General features: G+C 36.7%; 1 protein-coding gene across 2 annotated transcripts; it reads right to left on the bottom strand.

The window, feature by feature from the left end:
• Positions 1-421: 421 nt before the first annotated feature.
• GPRC6A (G protein-coupled receptor class C group 6 member A) lies at positions 422-20,810 on the bottom strand. 2 transcript variants are annotated; one of them, XM_079148759.1, is made up of 6 exons: positions 20,508-20,810; positions 17,516-17,819; positions 14,479-15,315; positions 8,834-9,046; positions 3,858-3,981; positions 422-1,652 (listed from the first exon to the last, which is right to left on the bottom strand). In XM_079148759.1, the coding sequence occupies exons 1-6, from the start codon at positions 20,699-20,701 to the stop codon at positions 538-540; spliced, it is 2,787 nt and encodes a 928-aa protein (XP_079004885.1). In that variant the 5' UTR covers positions 20,702-20,810; the 3' UTR covers positions 422-537. The 2 variants fall into 2 exon arrangements, with proteins under 2 accessions (XP_079004885.1, XP_079004886.1); XM_079148760.1 differs by having other exon boundaries at positions 15,004-15,315.
• Positions 20,811-21,024: the final 214 nt, after the last annotated feature.

The raw sequence follows: 21,024 nt of genomic DNA, 5'->3' as shown, positions 1-21,024 counted from the left end.
CCTGCACTATACTGAGGATGTTTATATGTGACTGTCTCCCCCTAGAATTTGTGCTCCTTGAGGTCAAGAATTATTCCTTGCTGCTTCTTGTGCCTCTGTGTTCAGCATATCACTGGGTGCAGGATAATTGCTAAAAGGTTTGTTCAAGTGCACTGAGGAATAGAATAGAAGGGTAAAGCTTAAGAGAGGAGGAGAGCTCATGTGAAGAGCTCATGTGAAGTGGCAGAGAATGGAACCAGGATGATATATTATGGGTTAAACTTGAAATAGAAGTGATAGCTTTAACCATGTGCCTAGTAGGAAGGAGAAGTAAAATAAAGCCTGATGAAAGTGCTAAGAATGCAGGGAGTTTCAGATTGGAGACTTTATTTTCTTCATTAACAACTGATTGCACAGAATGAGTAGCTCAAATTTGGTGAAGATGATGGCAGTGAAGAAATACATGAAACACATTTTCTGGGAAAGTAAGTGCACTTCTTAGATACAAAGACCCATGAAACATTATATTCCATAATGTGGCCTCTTCTATTGGCTCATTTATATACTTGAAATTCTTTTCCGAGGAAAAGTTTTAGAAAACTTTGTCACATTTTCTCTGCATATCTGTGCAACTGGTTGTGCCTGAAGATCTTTGCTTTTCTGCCAGGCTGCAGTGTTTTCACTAGGACTGGGATGGGTCATTGTGATATTGCTATTAGTGGAGTCCAGTGAAGTATGACTCATGGCAAGGTTCCCAGCACTGTGAGAAGAGTAACTGTAAATCAACTCAAGAAAGGCTGATTTTGTGTTAGTCTCTTGCTTGCAAAGAATAACATAGCATTTGGGGAAGAATGTACAACATAGGATCCCATAGTTGGATATTAAAATTACAATGATCTCTACAGCTGGCAAATACTTGCCAAATGTGGTAGCATAGACAGGGATGAATGTGATCCAAGCTATGAAGTAAATAAGCATGCCAAATGTTATGAATTTGGCTTCATTGTAATTCTCAGGTAATTTCCTGCCTTTGAAGGCAAATATGAAGCAAATGAAGGCCAGGATGGCAATATAGCCCAGCATGGTGCCAAATGCAAGTATGGATCCCTCCTCACATTCCAGGATAATGACTCTGGGCAAGGACACATTCTCCTCCACAGTAGGTGCTGCAAAGATGAGCCAGAGTGTGCAAATGACAACCTGGATACCTGTGCAAGTGAAGATGATGGGGATAGGTTTATAGAGGCATTTCAAGAAGTTCTGCAAGTTGGGATCAAAGCTGAAAGCTAGCAAAATTTTCAGGGACTTCATCAAAATGCAGGAGACACAGAGGGTAAAGGTCACTCCAAATAGCGTCTGCCTGGTTTTGCATGTGAAGTCTTGTGGCTCTCCGATGAAAAAGCCCGTGCTGGCAAAGTTGAGAAAATGACAAAGCAGGATCACATAGCAGACCAGTAATCCCCCGGACGATTTCACAACAGGCGTATTCAGGTTTCTTGTAAATATTATGCCAATGGCCAAAACAAATATGATTCCCAGGAGGGAGAGGGCCACCAGCAGAAGAGCCAGGGAGTCATTCCAATTGAGATATTCCACTTCCTTTTCCAAGCACGTAGCACTCCTCACAGGGGCCCAGTGAGTTTCATTGTTGCATAAAATGCAGTGATCCATATCTAAAAGACAGAGTAGATTCAGTTACACTGCAAACAATTAAACTAGGTGATTGTCCACAACTGTCCATGGTGATTGTCCATGGTGCCAGTCCTGACTAGAAAACCGATATGGGTAATTGTCACCTTAGTTCTTTAGTGAAATAAAACACGCGTAGAACCCCCACAAATGAAAGAAAAAGAGTAAAGGTGAGTCAAGGGAAAAAGTAAAACAAGAGAGAGAAAGCTATCAGAGCTACGAGTTTTTAGGAAATTTATATTTCAGGATAGAGGCTAGCATCGTATGAAATTATTATTGGAGGCAGTTCAGGGACCTCATTAAGAATAAAGGATTTGGAATCAGACATAACCCAAATGCCTTTCATCTCTCCACCACCTATAATTCCTTGAACAAGCTAACTGAATTTCCTGAGCCTATTTTCAAATCTCTCTATCAAAACAAAAACAAAAACAAAAAAAATCTGCCCATTGGGGTGCCACATTCAGAGCATTGCACATGGTAGACTCCTCTCAGGTAGGAGTGCTGTTCTGAATAAGGGTGCAGATCTTTCAAAAGTAGAGGCATTATGACTGAGTCACCCTAAAAGCTTAAACTTCTTCCCCAAAGTGAGATAATGTGAGATTATAATCAATGATAGTTGAGGAAGAATTAAAGTTTATCCTCCCAACCCTCAGGAGATTGGTTAATTTGTATCTCTTACACTGTCAGTGATGAACTTGAACAGTATTTATGTTGATTCTGACAGCAGGGCAACATGAATAATTGATGTCAGATGGAGTCTCTGGGAGTAGAATTGCATTTGCTCTCTATTACCACAACCTTTAGATGATGGGTTCCAACTGTTTCCAAAAAGCTTCCCCCAGAGCATCCATTTGATTACCTGCTACAAAAGTTGAAAGTGCCCACTCAGCATTTTAAAGTTTCTGTGTTCTCTTCTATATTAACCTTAAAGGGTTTTTATTTATAAACTTCATGACCTTTCTAACCTCCTTCTCTTTGAAAATTTTATTTTCCTACAAATAAAATCTTTTCTTTGGTTTCTTCTTAACCACAGCTGGTAGGGCTTGCCATTTCATTTGGTTGGTGGGAATTGAATGGTCTTGCCCATGCATGGGAGCTGTGTGCTAGAAGCGTGGAGAAGAGATGATGGCCTTCCAGGCCACTCTAACTCCTTGCTTTTCCTCCGGAGTCTCGTCAGTCTTCTACACTTGTGTTTGGAAGCAACTTGGTTATCAAAAGACAGAATCCAGATTGAACTTAGAACGGCTGTCCCTCTTTATGAGAAATAAGTTTTACTTTTTTAAAAAAATTCTTTCACTTGAAAAATAGATCTGAGGTTGAGATAAATGACATTTTCTAAGGCAATGACACAACATAAATGCTGTAATATTTCCATTGATATACTCTTTCCTCGAAACCAATAAGAAAAATGAATACATATTTGGGAACTACTTCAGCTCTGGGGTTCTTAAGTTTTCATAGATGACAATTAGGAATGCTGCAATTAACCAAAGGATATGATGTTTTTAAGTAGGTTTAATGCTGCTGAAAGTGCCCATAGTTCTTAGGGCTCCTAAGACTGTTGACTTCACTCTTGCATTTTAATTTGTCTATTCCACTCTAATTCTGTACAATTGATAAAAATAAGAATGGCAAACAATCAGTCATTAACACCTTATCTCTGTTAATAGGGGGTCCTCTTGTTTCTTAGGTTCATCTTTTTTTCCTCTTGGTAAGAATGTTAATATTCCCAGTATATGCACTTATTTCTTAACTCTAAGGGTCTTTGGGTTTCTATTATGTTCAATTTAGCTAATCTAATATTTACTTATTTGTACTTTTTGTGCCCGAAATTTCAAGTCAAGCATGTCTGTATGAGGATGGGTACACAGAAAAAAATTGACAGAGAACCTGCACTGTTTTAAGAGTCATTGATGAGGAAGTCTGAATGAGGGAATGATATTCTCCCTTAGAAGTAAAATTACTTTTACAACTCTATCATCTATTATGATATACATCTGATAATAGAATACAGCAAATTCCAAGAGAAAATGAAATTTCGCTGGAACTCAATCTAGCAGGAGCATGGGAAGCTTTTTAAAAATTTGTTCAAGCCAAGAAACAAACCAAAATAGGATTCGTGTAAAGAGAAATCAGCTTAAGGGAAATAACTCAGATGTGTCACTCTGTGAAATGACTGCAATTACCTGTCTGATTACTGTAGTGATTTTCAGGGCAGCTCACACATTCATAGCAGCAGATATGTTGACTTCTTGTAGTTTTCTTCATTTCTCCAGGACTGCATTCCTTGGAGCATTTAGATAAAGTTTGCTAAAGTGAAAAGAAATCTCAGATGTTTTCTTTTAATTAACCTTGGCTTAATTTAAAGATACATTTACTAAGTAAAATTTTGATCTTTTTCATAGCATTAAATAATTTCTTTTGCTATCTTGAGGTATTTGAACAAGCTTAAAATACATAAAATGTTTCAGATGGAGAAAGAACACAATTTTTGTCCTATCAATAGCTTCTGTAAGCAAATTATGGGAACTGACTCTTTCAGACGGTTTGCAGAAGAGGGAGAAACATAGTTGTGAAACAGAGGTGAGAGCAATTTTGTGTTGAGAGTGAAAACTGAAAAACCAGACCCTGTCCCTGCAGGTGTCAAGGAGGCTAAAACTGACATTTTCTGTGACAAGGACAGCCTTTATAAACTACATATGTACATCTCCTGACTTTTGTTTTTATAAACTAACCAGTTCTGCAGGGCCTGAAGAGACGCAATCTAGCTGCTTCTCCCCAGTTTGATCGAACTACATAAAATTCATTTTTCCTTTTTATATATTTTGCTCATTTATTAGGTCAGTTGGTGGCTGAATCGGGCAGCCATGATCCAGTCAGGTTCCCTGGCTTGGCTGTGGGAAAGAGTTGTAGAACTGAAGCAGGAAATGATGGTCTGGAAATTTCCAGTGTCATGTTGAATGATTAGCTCCATGTATAAGAAAATAGCAAATTATTAGACTTTGATACTCTTTATAAAACATTCTAATCATATTCTCCAAGGGACACATCCAGTCTATCGCTAAAACTGAAACAAACAAACAAACAAACAAACAAAAACCCCAAACAATGGAATATTTTGAACTTAAAACTATTATACGTTAGTTAAAAAGATAAGCTAAAATAATCTTCAAATCACACTGAGAGTTATAATTCACATGTTGCAACATGAATCATAATAAGCATTCTAGTCTCATGGAATCCTTTACTTCTGATCCAATTAATCATTCTTTGTACTTCACATTATAATTTTTCATTCATAATCCTTTTCTCATGGCATATCTTGTAAAATAAATATGTGTCATCATTTAACTTTTCCCTTGGCAAGTCAGAGTCGAATGATTAACTGAGTCTTTCTCAAGATTCACTGAACAGCTATTGCTGAGTCTGAAACACCATCAGAGTATTAAGCCAACCAATCTTTTCTCTAGAAGATGAAGGAAACCAACCAGGGACTGAGAGAAAAGGTGGCAAGATGCAGTAGCCCTGTGTCTATAAGCACTGGCTTTCTTTTTCTCAACAATTATTGCTCAGGAGGGTTTTCATCAGGAAGTAGATATGTCTTGATGATTTCCCAGGGCAAACTTTTTAATCTGAGCTGTCCACTCTCCTGGAGGATGCTCAGAGGAAACAAAGGGATTTAACTATTAGATAAAGCCAGTCGTCAATACGGGGATAAAAGTGTCCCCTCCCTTCCTAGCAACAAAGTCCTTCTCTCCCTCCACATCAAGAGACAGCAAAGACACTGCAAAGTCTACTACGGATAGTTTTGGAATATCAATAGATTAGAAATATCTGATATTTTGGATTAAGAATTTTGGTGAATTATGAGAAGTTTTGATTCACCAACTAGCCAGCAAATTGACAAGGAGATCTTGAAATCTAACCAAATGTCTCAGCTATTATTGGTTTTGGCTATGTCCTTGAAATATCGATGGGTGTCTTCATCAGCAAAGAAGGCCGTGTCCCTCTCCTCATAGTGGTCAGCCCTTCAATTTAGTCACTCAAAGCTTTTCTCAGTTTTCTGCATTTTACCACCTGCCCCTTAGTGTGTGTCTTACAGAATCTGGAGATAAGTCTTGGTAACAATTAAAATCAGCACTTCTTGCAAAAATAGTTAGGGAAGTCTCTTTATTCAATGAGAAAGTGAGTTAGAATGGTTTTAAGGATTCCATGTGAGTTTCAGTATTTAGCAGAGGGCTGGGTTCATGATGTAGTTGCAAGAATGACGGTCGTGATAGTGAAGATGACATATGAACACTAAAACAAGGGTTATATTTCTGACTTCCAAGAAAAAGTATTTTGCTTTCTTGAAACTACTGATAGTAGAAATTTGATTAATGGAAAAGATTTACAGCATTACTCAACTAATTCTTTCATCTACCAAACACTTAAGTGCCTATTTTACATCAGGAACTGTTTTTATTGTTGGAGCCACAGGATGGAATGAGAAAGAAATCCCTTCTCTCATAGACCTTTCATTCTGGTTCTAGTCATCAGGACAATAAACAAGATAAAAGTAAGCAAAATATACAGAATGAGAGACAGTGGTAAGTGCTAAGGAGAAAAAGGAAGAGAGGATAATAGCAAGCAGAAATAGGAGTTTGGCGTTGCAATTTTGTGGTGCTGGGAATCAAACGAAAAGTATGTACATTCTAGGAGTGTGTCCTACCTCTGAGCTACATCCCCAGCTCGGATGTTGCAATTTTAAATAGGGTGTCCAGGAAAGGCCTTTCTGAGAAGGTGACTTTTCAGAAAAGAGAAAGAAGTGAAATAGTTAACCACATGGATGTCAGAGAAAATTACCAGAGGCAAACAAAATAGTAGGTACAAAGCCCTTGTGCTAGGAAACACATGTATGGAAGGACAGGAGGCCTGTGGGACGGCAGAAGAGGAGACCAAAGGGAGGGTAATAGGAGATGAGGTCAGGGAGGAACAGGGCAGGTCATGTAGGATCTTTAAAAAGACCAGCTTTTACTTTCAGAGAAATATAATTCCATGGAAGGTTCTAAGCATAATACCATTTGTGGGCACATGTGTGTGTGTGGCGGGGGGTGGGGTTCTGGGAATCAAACTCGGGACCTGTGCCTGCTGGGCAAGTGCGCTACCACTGGGCCATATCCCCAACCCCAGAGCACTATCTTTTACAGAACCACTATGTTTTAAGGACAGACTGAAGTAAGTAAGAGTGAAGATAGACAGCAGTGAGAAACTTTACTACAAAAACCTGGGTGAGAAATGGCTGCAGCTTGGAGTGAGGTAGCAGGAACGGAGTAGGAAGTCAAACATGGTTAGATTCTAGACACATTCTGAAAATTAAACTTCCATTGGATCTGGAGTGTGCCAGAGAAATGACCAAGATCCCAGCAACTTACAAAAAGAGAGTTGCCATTTACTGAGATGAAGTAGGTTTGGAAAATAATATTAAGAGCTCTGTTTTAGAGATATTAAGCTAAAATGATCAATAAATATCCAGTTAAAGGTGTCAGTTAGGCAGCTGGGAATTTATTCAAAAGTCATAAAACTAAAATCTAGGAGTCATCAGCCTGCTATATAATGACATTATTTTAGGCCTGAGTGAGATCACTCAGGAAAAGTATTGACAAAGAAGAAAAATTCTGAGCCTTAGTCACTTCAGTGCTGAGTAGGAAGGATGAGGAACCAGCAAAGGAGAGTGAGAAGCAGTGGCCAGAGACACAAAAGAAAACCAAGGAGTGTGATGTGAGCTAGACAGAAACAATTTTGATAGATCAGAGACAGGTAAACAAAGGTATGGGAGGAGAGAAATTTGGGCCAGTGAATATATTAATCTTTTCAAGGAATTTTGGTGAAAGAGAAATACAGAAATGGGTAGTGTGTGGAAGACATGGGGAGCTTTATGGTTTGGATGTGAGGTGTCCCCAAAAAACTCACATGTGATACAATGCAAGAAGGTTCAGAGGAGAAATGACTGGCTTTTAAGAGTCTTAACCCAATCAGTGATTTAATCCCCTGACAGGATTAACTGAATGGTAACTGAAGTGGTAGGTGTGACTGGAGGAGGTGGAATTTGGGGCGTGGCTTTGGGAATATATATGTATCTCGTCAGTGGAGTCTCTTTCTGCTTCATGATCACCATGATGGAAGCTGCTTCCCTCCACCACACTCCCCCACCATGATCTCCAGCCTCACCTTGAGCCCTGAGAAATGGAGTCAGCCCTCTATAGACTAAGATCTCTGAAACTGTGAGCCCTCAAATAAACTTTTCCTCCTCTACAATTGTTCTGATTGAGTCCTTTCATCACAGCAACAAAGAAGCTGACTAAAACAGGGGGGGTCTATGGAGTTTCTTTCTTTTTTATTTCTTAATATGGGAGAAAACATGATAGCATATTTATATCATCATGCAAATAATCCAAAGTAGAATAATCGAAGATGCATCAGATAGTATAAAATTGCCAGAGGAAGATGTGGCAATAAGTGAAGGGAATGGGTCCTAGAGATGAAATGGAGCAGTTGGCCTTGACTAGGAGCACTAGGTACGACCATAGGGCCAGATGGAAGGTGGGGATACAGGCACAGATATGCTACAGGGGAATGTGGAGTGCTTTTCTGATAGGCTTGGTTTTGTTGGTAGAATAGAAAGCAGGAATAACTGAAAATGAGAATGAAAAGGGTATATTAATGTCAGAGGAAAGAAGAGAAAGCAAAATAGCAATCCAATATGGCGGGTGAGTTAACTGACAAGGCCACAATGTGATTGCTCTCAGCATTAAGGCCCTCTGGAGGTTGGAGATCATGAATTTAAAGTGACACCAGTAAACAAGCATATCTTTTTTCCTTTCTTTCTGTTTTCACTTTTTTGTGTGCCAAGCTCAGCCACATAGGAACAACTCTGATTAGGCAGAATAGTTGAATCTAATCAAAACTGCATTTTGATCCAATCGATATGATAAGACAAAGGGGTAAGGAGATTGAGGCTGTGTACAAGAAAGCGTTACACTAGATGAACTCAGAATTTAAGAAGGGAGTGAGGAGAAGTGAACAGGTAGGAGGATCACAGGAGGTCCTGGTGGGGTGAAGGACTTTTCAGGTGAGGTACCAATTGATTGGAATGCTACAAAGCATTCTACAGCAAAATTACCTTAAGAGTCCTGAATTCATTTTTTGTTTCCTGGTTTGTGATGATGAAGACATCATTCTGTAGATCATATTCTGCCATCTTGGTGATGGTCATGTGACCATTGATTTCCTTCCAGAGCACAACATCATATCCAATATTCAAGTCCCCATGAGCATCAAAATGAAAAGAAGTCCCTCCATCAGTGAATGTTATATTTTTCAACACATCAAGTAGCTGTAAAAAATAAAATGGAAACAAATGCTGAATATGAACATGGTAAGTGTACCCATTATCCCACTTATAATACTGCATCATAAGGAATATCACTTAAAAATGAGAAAAAAAGAAGATTCCATATCACTGATGAGGGCATTCTTAGCCAGCTGTGGCAATAATTTAAGAAAGAATTCCACTTGATTTCTGTTCTCATCTCTGCCAAAGTTTTGCTATGTGGATTTGAAAAAAAAAAAAAAAGTTAGTTTCTATGGTGGTAGCTACTGCAGTCTATAAAGTTGAAATCTGAGAATCTGCATGTTGCAGAATTTCAGAATGGGTCCTCTGGAGCAGATGCCTGGGCTCTAATTCTGGTTCCATTCCTCATTAGTGGTGAGATCTTGATAGTTGCAATTACTTTCTGCCTTATCATCTCTAATTAATCTTAAGTTTGTTTCTAGTGTAAAGTGGCCTCTAAATTCTATTTTAAAATTTAATTTATAAAATGTTTTTTTTTAACTAGGAAAGAGGAAAGAAAAACTACTTGCCTTACTATCCAATTTTTACAGTGAAAACTGATAAGTGATAGAACTGGAACAGAAAATGTTTTGCTGACAAAGTAGCCACATTAAGCTCATGCTCAGGGAAAGAACACTGGAGTTGGATGTAGGAAAATAGGTTACAGTTTTGGCTCCATCACTAACTTGCTATATAAGCATCACTCAGTAAATACCCTCTCTGAACGTATTCATTATGGCCGATTCATGTTGGATTGGAAATCTATGGAATGAGGCAGAAATTATTCTCTCTGAATAGAATTATTCTATTCTATTCACTTTTAGTTAATCTTTTTTATATGTTTCAAACGTTCTTTGGTTAATGGAATATAAGAAAATCAAGCTAGATTTCATGATAACTAGTTAGATTTCAAGCCATGGTAGTCATGTCCATGACCAAATGTCATTTAAGCAAAATCCTGGTGTGTGTATTGATTTTTCTATGTGTCCCTACAGATTAACTACTTCTTTTGGTGAATGTAAATTTATTGGCATTTCTTTACATAAGCAGGATACCGATATAATATGGTAGAATTAACCAAAAATATTTTATTCCAGCATTGCCTGGAAGAAAAAAATGGAGGAGACAAAAATGAAGGACTAAGGAAGAATCTGCTCTCAATGTTCTATGTCTACCTGTGTACTGGTTTTAATTCTGTTCTTTCCTTAAACAATATGCACAAGTAATCCCCAGTAATTCAGTTCTTTAGGAAGCATATCCTCTTCTGGTCTCATGTTTGAACTATAATTTCCATCTGTTTTTTCCCAGTATTTAATTAGGCTTTCCAGGGTAAAGTTCTGACATATGTATGTTCTGTAAATAATGATAACATTGTATAATGTAAATAAACTTGCACAATTTTATGCTTGTTCTTTCAGGAAAGAGGATAAAGGCAAATAAAACAGTACACACATTACTCATTAAATATGATAAAACATTTGCTTTGGATCAAGATGAATTTTGAACATTAACCCTCCAGTTATTGTACTATTATTTTTTTCTATCACATATTAATTTCTTTTTTATAGAAACTCCTAACTTCACTATGAACTGACATTACAGAATTCAGAGACTGGGAATGGCATTTCAATTATTATACAACTCACCTCTGTATTGTAGCATCCTGTTTTTAAGAACACAAGGCCAGGAGGCCACACCAAGGTGTTATGGTTGATCATGTGTTCCATTTTCCTAACTGCCCTGATATCTGCTCCATCTTCATAAGTAAGCTTGTTTGTGGAAAGAGGTATCTATGGGACCAAATTACAGAAAAGCAGAGCAAGAAGCTTTGTATCTTTTTCCTGTGCTCAAAATTGTGTCTTTGTGTTTGAAGTTTTCTGTGACATAGCAGAAAGCACACTGAACTAAGGCTGTCACAGTTTCACTATAACTATGTTAGTGACTGTGGGACAGATCTTTATTCTGGAAGTATCCTTCATCTTTAAACTGCTGTTAGAGTTGGTTTCCAGTAACAATTCCTCTCACCACTTCTTTAAAATGGAGCTTAAAGAAGGTGTCCTGGCGGAGCGCATGCATGTAATCTCAGCAGCTCTGAAGGCTGAGGCAGGAGGATTACAAGTTCAAAACCAGTCTCAGAAACTTAGCGAGGCACTTAACAACTCAGGGAGACCCCCGTCTCTAATAAAATATAAAAAAAGGGCTGGGAAAGTGGCTCAATGGTTAAGCACCCCTGGTTTCAATCCCCAGTAACAACGAAAAAATAAGTCCTGTAGACCTTCCCTAATATTATCAAGATTAGAGATGATAGATCTCAGCACTTAGAACCATAAGACTTAAAAATTGTTGGTTGTTACTATCCTTATCACTGCAAAATCACTCTCACGGCTCTCCTAACCTCAAGACTAATATGCCAACGTCATGGTTACACTTGTGTATCTCATAAATCCTTCAAATTCAGTCTCTTTAAAATGAAATGTTTAATGTCTTCTCGCCACCAGACCTCTATTTTCCTCTGTTCACATTTCAGCAAATGGCATCAGTTGCTCAAACTGGGAATCATTACAATGTTTTTGCTCTTCTCTGTCTGTCATCTGTTATAGTCAATGTATGTCCAAATGCTCTTCAACCATCTTCTTAAATATCGGTGTATACATGTCTCCATCCTTACTGTCACACCCAAAGAACAAGGCATTCTTACTTTATGCTTGGATTATCAAATTGTTCTTTCTCTCTAATCTCGTGTTCCTTTAATCAATTCATACAGTAATTGGAATGCTTTCTCTACAATTGGAAAACAGATCATATCACCCTCCTGCAAAAAATACCTTTAATGGGCACCTTTTTGCTTTCAAAGGTCCAAAACATTAAACATAGTTTGCAAACTTTCTACCTGAAGGATGGTCTCTGCTCCAGTTGTAGCAACATTGTTAGAAATGCAGGCTTTTGAGTCCCTTTATAGGACTACTGAATTAACATCTGCATAATATGATTTCCAGGTAATTCAACTGCACTTCAAAATTCAAGAAATCCTGATTGACAAGGTCCTAATAATGTGCCCTTAATAAACCCTTCCTGTCTCATATGTCTATAGCTTCCATGTAAGACTTCAGTCCCATGGCACTATTTTCTGCTCCCTAAGGAGGCTGTGCTCTCTCTCCCTTCTGGAACTCTGCTGAAGTGTTTCTTTCTAACCTTTCCATTGCATTCACCATAGATGTCATATTTGGAGAATGTTCTCTGAGTGCTTATACTGGGTTGGCTGGTTCAATGATATGTCTCTCTGCCATCTCACGTTTATATGAACTGTTGTAATTAATTAGAATGCATTGTAATTGACTCTATAATCATTTGATTGTATCCCACACTAGATTGATTAAGGAGGAAATTGTTTTGTTCTCCATGATACATTTCCTCAGCACTCAACATAATGCCCAGAACACTGAGACACCAAACAAATATTTGCTAAATAAACACATGAGTATTAGACATTCTGTCATCTCACATACACCACTTACTACCTTGTATACAATCAGAAGTAAAAGAAAACCAAAATCATTAGTCATAAAAAGGAAACAGTATCCTTACACACATTCAAAGAACATTAAAAAACTGTTGAAGTCCCATTATTATGTATAACTATATTGCCCTGAAAATACATTTTAAATATCTGTTGAAATAAAATAAATAAATATGACTTTGCCATCCTTGATTACTGCTCACAGATATCTCCAAATATAGATCCAAAGTAAGTACTACCCTCAAATGGTAGGAAAAACTAACCCCTTAAAATCATCTGAATCTAAAACTATTCAGAAAATAACCTTTAAATATTAGTGAGTTTTGCTAGAAGATAAAGTAATACTTATGGATGTATCCTTGCTTAGGGATCTTATATGTTACTGATCTTTTTGAATTTGATGTCTATGTAGATTTCTTTATAAAACAACAATTGTTTGTGTTATTTGTCCTACTGAATCCGGCATTGGCCAGATGTGGCTCACTCACATTATGATCAAAGGAGCAAGTTACCCTCTAATTCTCCTTTTAAATATGCTTCTGCTTCTTTCTAGATTAACAGGTTTTTGGTTGTCAAGAATGACCTCAGACTCCTAGTGTTTAAATAAAACATTTTAGAAGACTTGAGTTATACTTTCTGAAGTTTTTCTTCAAAACGTTTTACATATATTCCTGATTTAAAATACTTTTATAGATTTTCCTCAGATCTTTAGCAGACCTTGGAGCTTATTTTTGTGAGTAATAAAGTACAAATGACAGAGCTGACAGTGTAGCTTAGTGGTAGAGCCATGCTTGGTCCTGGGCTCAATTCCCAACACCAAAAGAAAAATAAATAAAAATGACGAAAGTAGAAATGACATTTTTCTGGATATGCATTTATATGATCAAAAAACTGAATTTTATTCCTTTTTACTTTCTTTTCTCTTACAAATCTAAAACACCTGTATTTTGTGATATCTACCTAAGACATATAGATTTGGCTTTGATCACCCATTATTGAGAGATTTGTTTCTAATGAGCACAACTTATCAGCATTAAAAGAAGCAATTTACTTTTAAGTGTTTTGTTCATGGACATTTAAGAAAACTGGAGGTGTTGGGATTATAAACCACCTTCAACACAGTGGAAAGCAAAGAGTTTGGAGTCAGAAGACCCATATTAGAATCATATTTATGGTACTGCCTAGGTTAATCTCCTTACCATATACAGGTTATCCATAATACAGGTTGAGCATCTCTGATCTAAAAATTGGAAATCCAAAATGCTACAAAATGCAAAATTTTTGAGCACTAACATGACAACACAAATTAAAAAAAAAATCCACACATGACCATGCAGTCATAATGCAGGTGCACTAAAAATATCATAAAATTAACTTCAGGGAATGTATAAAAAGCATATATAAAAAATAAAGAAATTTCACATTGAAACTTAGAACCAATCCCTAAGATATCTCATTATGCATATTCAAATATTCCAAAATCTCAAATAGTACCCAACCTGAAGCCCTTGTGTTACCACAAAATTCAAAATTCAGGTAAGATGTACCTCACTGTATTAGCAATAATGAAAAGAATCATTAAACTTATCTGGTCTAATTTTTGTGGTTAAGATTATTAAAAGAGCTAATTTTAATTTATGTGAGGCATTGAAAAATCCATAAACTCAAGCATTATCAGTAGAATCTTTCTGGAAAATGTAAGAACAAAACTTTGGTGGGTCAGTAGCGGGTGAGGGTAAAACATAATTCTATCCTCTTTAAGAATGAAAAAAAATGAGATAGAAATGCAGGTTATTCAAACACTAATAGTTTCTACATATAAAAGGAATAAAATTGAGCAGTTGATATAAATCTTTGCAACATAAGGCAGGGAAATTAATGATGGCAGGGAGATATTCTTGTACGTGTGAGTTAGTACCTCCCATGGTTGAAAGGCGTTGGGGTTCTGACAGTCTCGAGCTTGGCACAGATCCCGAATGGCATAGCCAAGGGCAAACACAGCAAGTTGAATACTATGAATGAGTCCTGGCTCCGTAAAATGCCAGAGGAAGTCATTTCTCATGAAGAAGTTCCTTTTTACAGCCTTGTTAACCCTGTAGGTTAAAGTCCCCTGAGAATAATTGTAAATGCATCGGCTCAAATCACTGTCTTTGACATGCTCACAGGCAGAAAAAAGGACAGCATATTCATGCAGGGGTTTGTTATTGTCATTGGGATGTGTGTGCAGGGTTTGAAGAAAGGTATGGAAAGAGGATATATTCCCTCTTCTAAAGGTAAACCCCACAACTTTGCCAAGTTTTTTAACATTAGGAATAGTGATAATCTTGGTGGCAGTTGACCAATTATCACTAGCAATCCAGATCTTATTTATATTCCTTTCAATGGCTTTATTGAAGAGATTGAAAACATGGAATCTCCTCAGAAATACCACAATGACATTAACCTGGGCTTCGGCAATGATTTTCTCTAGGGTCTGATTGATCCTGACTTCGATGGTATTATCTGAGAGGAAGGCTGGGAGAACCTCTTTGAAGGCTATGCACACATTATTTGCTGCAGCTTGAATTGCAAAAGTGTTGAGAGCCAATCGTCCGTAGTCATCATCTGTGGTTATGATGCCAATCCAGTTCCATCCAGATTTCTGAATCAGGTGGGCCATTGCTTTAGTTTGATAGAAGTCACTGGGCACAGTCCGTAAAAATGAAGGAAAACGAATTTTGTCACTTAGGATTTCTGCAGTTGATTCATAACTCACCTGGAAATGGACAAAATCTTTTAGTTATTGTGTCAATGAAGTCCGGGTGGCTGTTCATAGGAGTGTTCTTTTCTTTGATTTTTATAAGTTTCTGTAGCCTTTCCCTAAATTCTCTGGTTCTTTCTATATTGCCCTTTCAATAAATTCCTACTCTAGGAGTAGCTTAAATCATGATACTTACCACCTGAGAATGGGTTAGTGTCACTCTCTCTAATAATTTCATATTGTATATAGTATAATCCCTTCAAGACTTCAGGATCTAGGATTTACACCTACACCTATATTTGCCTGTATCTATTCTATATCTTTGGCTAGGGCCAATACCAAGTTTATTTAAAAACTTAGAGATAAATGCAGGTAAAATGTAGTTAATCAAATAAGCAAAATGTATTCTATGACACCAGCACATGCAAAATGCTGTTTAATCCATAACTTTTTTTTTTTTTAATTCTAGGTAAAATCATCCAGTGAGGTAAACATCTAGTTCAGGGGCCACCAAACGTTTCTGTAAAGGACTAGAAATAAAATGCTTTGAGTTTTTTGTCTGCATGTTTTTTGGTGGTGCTGGGGATTGAACCCAGGGCCTTGAACATGCAAGGCAGGTACTCTACCAACTGAGCTAGATACCCAGTCCCAGTCTTATATTCTTTACTATAATTTTTTGTTATAACATTTTAAAGAATGTAAAACCATTCTCAGTTTGCCAGTTCAATAGCTCGGTAGCCACATTTGATATGTAAGCTGTGGCTCTCCGACCCCTCTGATCTTATCAAATAAGCATCAGCACATTGGGAGTCCTGCCTAATGTGAGCAAAGTTTTGCTTGATATATAGCTTTGGTGATTTTATTTTAGGAAGAATTAATATCTTCCATAGCTACAATAGCACCAATGTCACTTGCTTTACTCCTTAACAGCAGCCATATAGTATGATAGAAAGACAATATAGACTTTAATAAAATGTTAGAGTTTTGGCTTCAATAAACTTGGGGGAAATTACTAGACACTTCTTTACCTGTAAAATTATAGGATGCTTATTAAGATTAAAGGGGGAAATTTAAACAGACACCAATCAGTATTGTCTATGGAGGGCTCCCTTTCCTTTTGTGCTATTTATCATGGAAATCACATTTTTACTTTAGCCAATAGTTGGTAAAGTAGTCTATTTTTCTTACTTGTCACCTATGCAGCATTGCACATTGTAGGAATTTTGAGCCAAAACCTGAATCTTATATGTTTGTAGATAATTCTTTGGGTTTTTTCATTTTGCACTTAAGTTTGTTTTGCCAATTTCACTAAGGTATGATATAATGGAATCCTTCATGGATATAAGTATTTACTGTATATTCATAAAGTTATATATTTGGAATTATTATGCACATTCATTATATATATATATTTTTTTCTTTTTTACCTGCTCACTTCTATCAGATTATTTCTTCTTGGTAATCTGACCATAAACCTTTTTCCTATCTAACTTTTGGCTTCTAATGTTCCCTGAGCTTAGAAAGCACTAACCTAGACTAGGAGTTCCAAAGTGATGCAATAGGAAGATAAGTGGGCTTAAAATGAAAGCCATCAGGACTTGATTGACCTTGAATAATGTGTAAGAGTTGATAATCTGTTTTGGTCTTTTTGCTTACTTCATATTATTTTCTTGCATTCCAAGAAGATAATTATTTCTACTGACTCTACTCAAAGCCTTTCCATCATATTAAGAACAAGATGCAAATCATATCAAGATGCTAGGTGACCCAGCCTTGCCTTTCTTTATAAATGCATCTCTTTCCAGTCTCCTTTCTGCTCAACTGCCCTAGCCACATTGACCTTTTTGCTGTTCTTCCACCTTTGTACTTGGTACTTTCTCAACTAGATATTCTCTTCCCCTCCTCCACATTCCCCTGGTGTCCTTTCTCATTGAAATTTGAGGCTAAATATCACTTTCTTGAGAAGTCTTTCAGGCCCCCCATAACCCCTTACTTTCTGCTCCCTTCAGTGTCCTTCATAACACCCAACTGAAAAGATTAGGGGAGCAGAGCAGTAGAATTCTTCAGAGGTTTGTGTCTGATCCAGATCAAGCTAAAAATGTCAAAAACTAGACCTGACTGATGTAAAAACAACTCCCTAGATAGTTTCCCAGGCTCACTCTGATTCTTTCATAATAAGATCCAAACTAGTGAATAGAAGTAGAATAAAATATACCTGCGGAATGAGCTGTAAGTTCAACATTCTGGAGACAGCCATGGTTATTTCTGAGTATCCAGCACCTATGACAGCCTTAACCCTTGGCATGTAGCTCGAGTAGTCACACTGAAACTCCACAGTTTCTCTAGAGCAGTTGAACTTAGAAAGAAATCTCAGTGTGGCTGCCATTGCCGCTGTAACTTCTGTACAAGTGTCATAGATTTCGTACCCCAGTTTGACTCCAGATAACAGTGTTGAATTGTTGATCATCTCAATGCTGTGTATCATGGCAAGGGTTTGAAGAAAAGCTGATACTTCAAAGCTGTTGGGAAACAAGTATTTTTGAAATCAAAACCTAATTCTTCTACAGGTATGCTGAGATCCTTTTTTATCCACATTTCTGTCTATAACACACAATTTCTGGGTAAGTGAAGTTTACCTCTTGAAGGGTCTAACCTTTATTTGAAAACAACTTTTAATGGGAACCTTTAAAAAGGACAATGTTGGAAACCAGAGTTTCTTAAATGGAATATATGATACAAGATTTAAAGACTTCTCGATGAATTTTGGGATCATTTTGAAAAGAGTTATCATGCAACATGAAGTGTCTGATTTTGTCCCGTTTTTGTACCTAGAAGTAAATATTTTATTGTTGTCAAAATAATTGCTTATTGGGCTCAAAACCCAGTTTTGGGGTTTAAATTTATTAAACAGTTGTAGTTGGAAATTAGATAAACGAGACTCTTAAGAATTGTACTTAACCCATTATATCCCTTCATCCTATATAGAGGACACCCATAAAAACCTATAAAATTGGGCTGGGGAGATAGCTCAGTCAGTAGAGTGCTTGCTTTGCAAACACAAGGCCCTGGGTTTGATCCCCAGCACTGCAAAAAAAAAAAAAAAAAAAAAAAAAAAAAAACTATAAAATTTATAGGACACTTATAAAATTGCTGAATTTGTTTTTATAGGTGTTCTATGTATAGGCCAATGGGGCAATGGTTAATCAGGCACTGGGTAAAAGCCTAACAGCCTTCTAGACAAAGTGCACTAAGTTCAGAGATAGCTATTTCCACAGCCAGAGGGCATGTACAATGTACTTCACAATTTGTGATTATTCCAGAGTCTTGGAGTTTTTAGTACTGATACACTGTTTTTTCATCCACAAAAGATTACAAATAGTGACTAGTACATAATACAATTTCATTGGATATGTTTTTAAATGAAGAAAGAGATGTTACTGTTTAGGGTTTTGATATTCTAAAGTTTCCTTATTGTTATAAGTTATGATAAGTTAAACATTTTAGACATTACTTTTTGTCATCATAGACTGTCAAAACATGAGGTTTAGAAAATCTACATTATAATTTTCATTTAGAAAAAGAAACAGAGGAGAGAAAGAACAATAGTAGATAGTGTGATAATTAAATTGCATCATATTTTCAGAGTTCCCTACCTGTAAGTTCCACTTGAGTTGAACCTCTTTGATGTATTTGCCTTGGTATCCCCAGTGCCTAGAACAGGGCGTAGGCAATGTACATATACTTACTAAGCAGTGGCTCAATGTTTAATGAGAACTGTTATTCTTGATGAAAAACAATAAGGTAAAAGATTTTTAATTTGGAGATTTTTCTTTCCCCCAGGAGAATTTGTTCCTTAGATCAAATGACTCTTTGGTGTTTTCCATCAGTTGTTGTCCTACAATTGTGAGCCTCTGACTGCAGTCATTCTTTGGGTACCAATGAACAGCTCTGGAAATCTTCATCAATTATTTTGTGCCCTTCCCTGGGTTACCTGCTTGTCAGTTGTGATGACATTAGCAAAGTACCCAATTTCTGGAGAGAATGTCAGGAAGGAATCTTAGAATGACATGGGATCACATTTTATCTGAAAGCATTCTTTGAGAGGTTGATCAGTACTTTCAAATAAAAAAAAAGTAGAAGAAAAGAGGAGATCAAACTTACTTCAAGACAGAATCAGAATTTTATAATTAACTAAAGAACTAAACAATGGTTTCTTTAACTACATTGGTTGCTATAACAACCCGAACTGGTGTTACCTCATCCTTAGAGGTTACCAGGCTCTCATTTTACAGATGAGGAAATAGAAACAGGAAGTTAGAGTTTAAGTGATTTGCCTAAGTTTGCAAGATTCTTTTGCACTAAAACTGCGAAACTAGAACTCAACTGTCCTAGTCTCCTTAAAGAAAATTCAGACATTATTGCCTTGCATACATATATGATTGCATGACTGATGTGATCCTACAATATGTACAATCAGAACAATAGGAAATTATATTCCATTTATGTATGATTTATCAAAATGCATAAATGCATTCTACTGTCATATGTAACTAATTAGAAATTTTAAAGAAATTTTTAAAAATCCATTTGTAATACCCTCCACTCCATTTTGCTTTTCCACATTATACTGTATTGAATGTCATTTCAGTAACTAAGCTTCACAATGTAACCTGTTCATCAAGAAAAAAGTGACACTTGAATTGAGGAGGGTCATCATTTATCATGAAGGAATTAGATTATTTCAAGAATTAAATTTTGTCAGGCTAGTGCTGACAAAAGTGTTAGTGTGAGAAATATGTAAATGTAGTCTATTTTAAATAAAACATTAAATAATAAGTTCATATTTTAAACAGAGCATAAGCTGTGGGTGATAGGAATATAAATGTGCTGTGTCCACTTCTGTTGAAGTAGAGACTATAGGGTATTCTCAAGTGACCTCAGGGGTTATTTTTTAAAAGTACAATCCAAGAAATACATTAATGCGAAGCATTCCTTGCTCCTGCACTTGGAGAGTGTTTGATTACATACAGAGGACTGATAAATCTCTCTTTTAAGCAATTATTGCAAGATTAACCACATGCAATTTGAAAACATGCATGAGTTCAAATGTTATTAAAATAATTCAGATGTTAGTGCCAACAAACAGATGACATGATCTGGTCTCCAGGCATGATCTTAAAATCTATGCCGTTTGAAGATTTACTCACCCAACACACTTCTGGATTTGTGGTCGTCTGGGATGGTCTTCTGAGGACAACATTTTTTCATGAATGGCGAACAAACCTCCAATCATGATATGTCCCGGAGAAGTGACAGCCACAAAATCATCAGGAGTTTGACAAGGCTGGGAAGTAGCAAGAATAACCATGAGACAGGTAATTAGTATAATTAATAAGGCCATGTTTCTATCTCATTTTCTCAGTTCATGAGAGTTCTTAGGAATCATCAAGCTCACAGAGTACCAACAGCTTGGTTCCCATGTCACTGGTAAACACCTTGCAAGGTATAGGACACTGTAAGGCCAGAGCACTCAATACTCAAGTACTTGATTATAGTAAAAACAGTTCTTTCACCAATAAGAACATATTGGACTTAATAGTCTCCAATGTTGGAGACATGTGATAGCAGACATGTGATAGGTAAAAGCTGATATAATCATAAACACAGGTTTCTCTGTAATAGTATTTTTTTTGTTCCATTGATATGTCAAGAGCTATGAGCATG

This window comes from Sciurus vulgaris (genome assembly GCF_902686455.1).
Source record: "Sciurus vulgaris genome assembly, chromosome: 7".
Lineage (NCBI taxonomy): Eukaryota > Metazoa > Chordata > Mammalia > Rodentia > Sciuridae > Sciurus > Sciurus vulgaris.
Note: the sequence above shows the minus strand (reverse complement) of the source record. Positions and strands in the feature narration are given on the sequence as shown.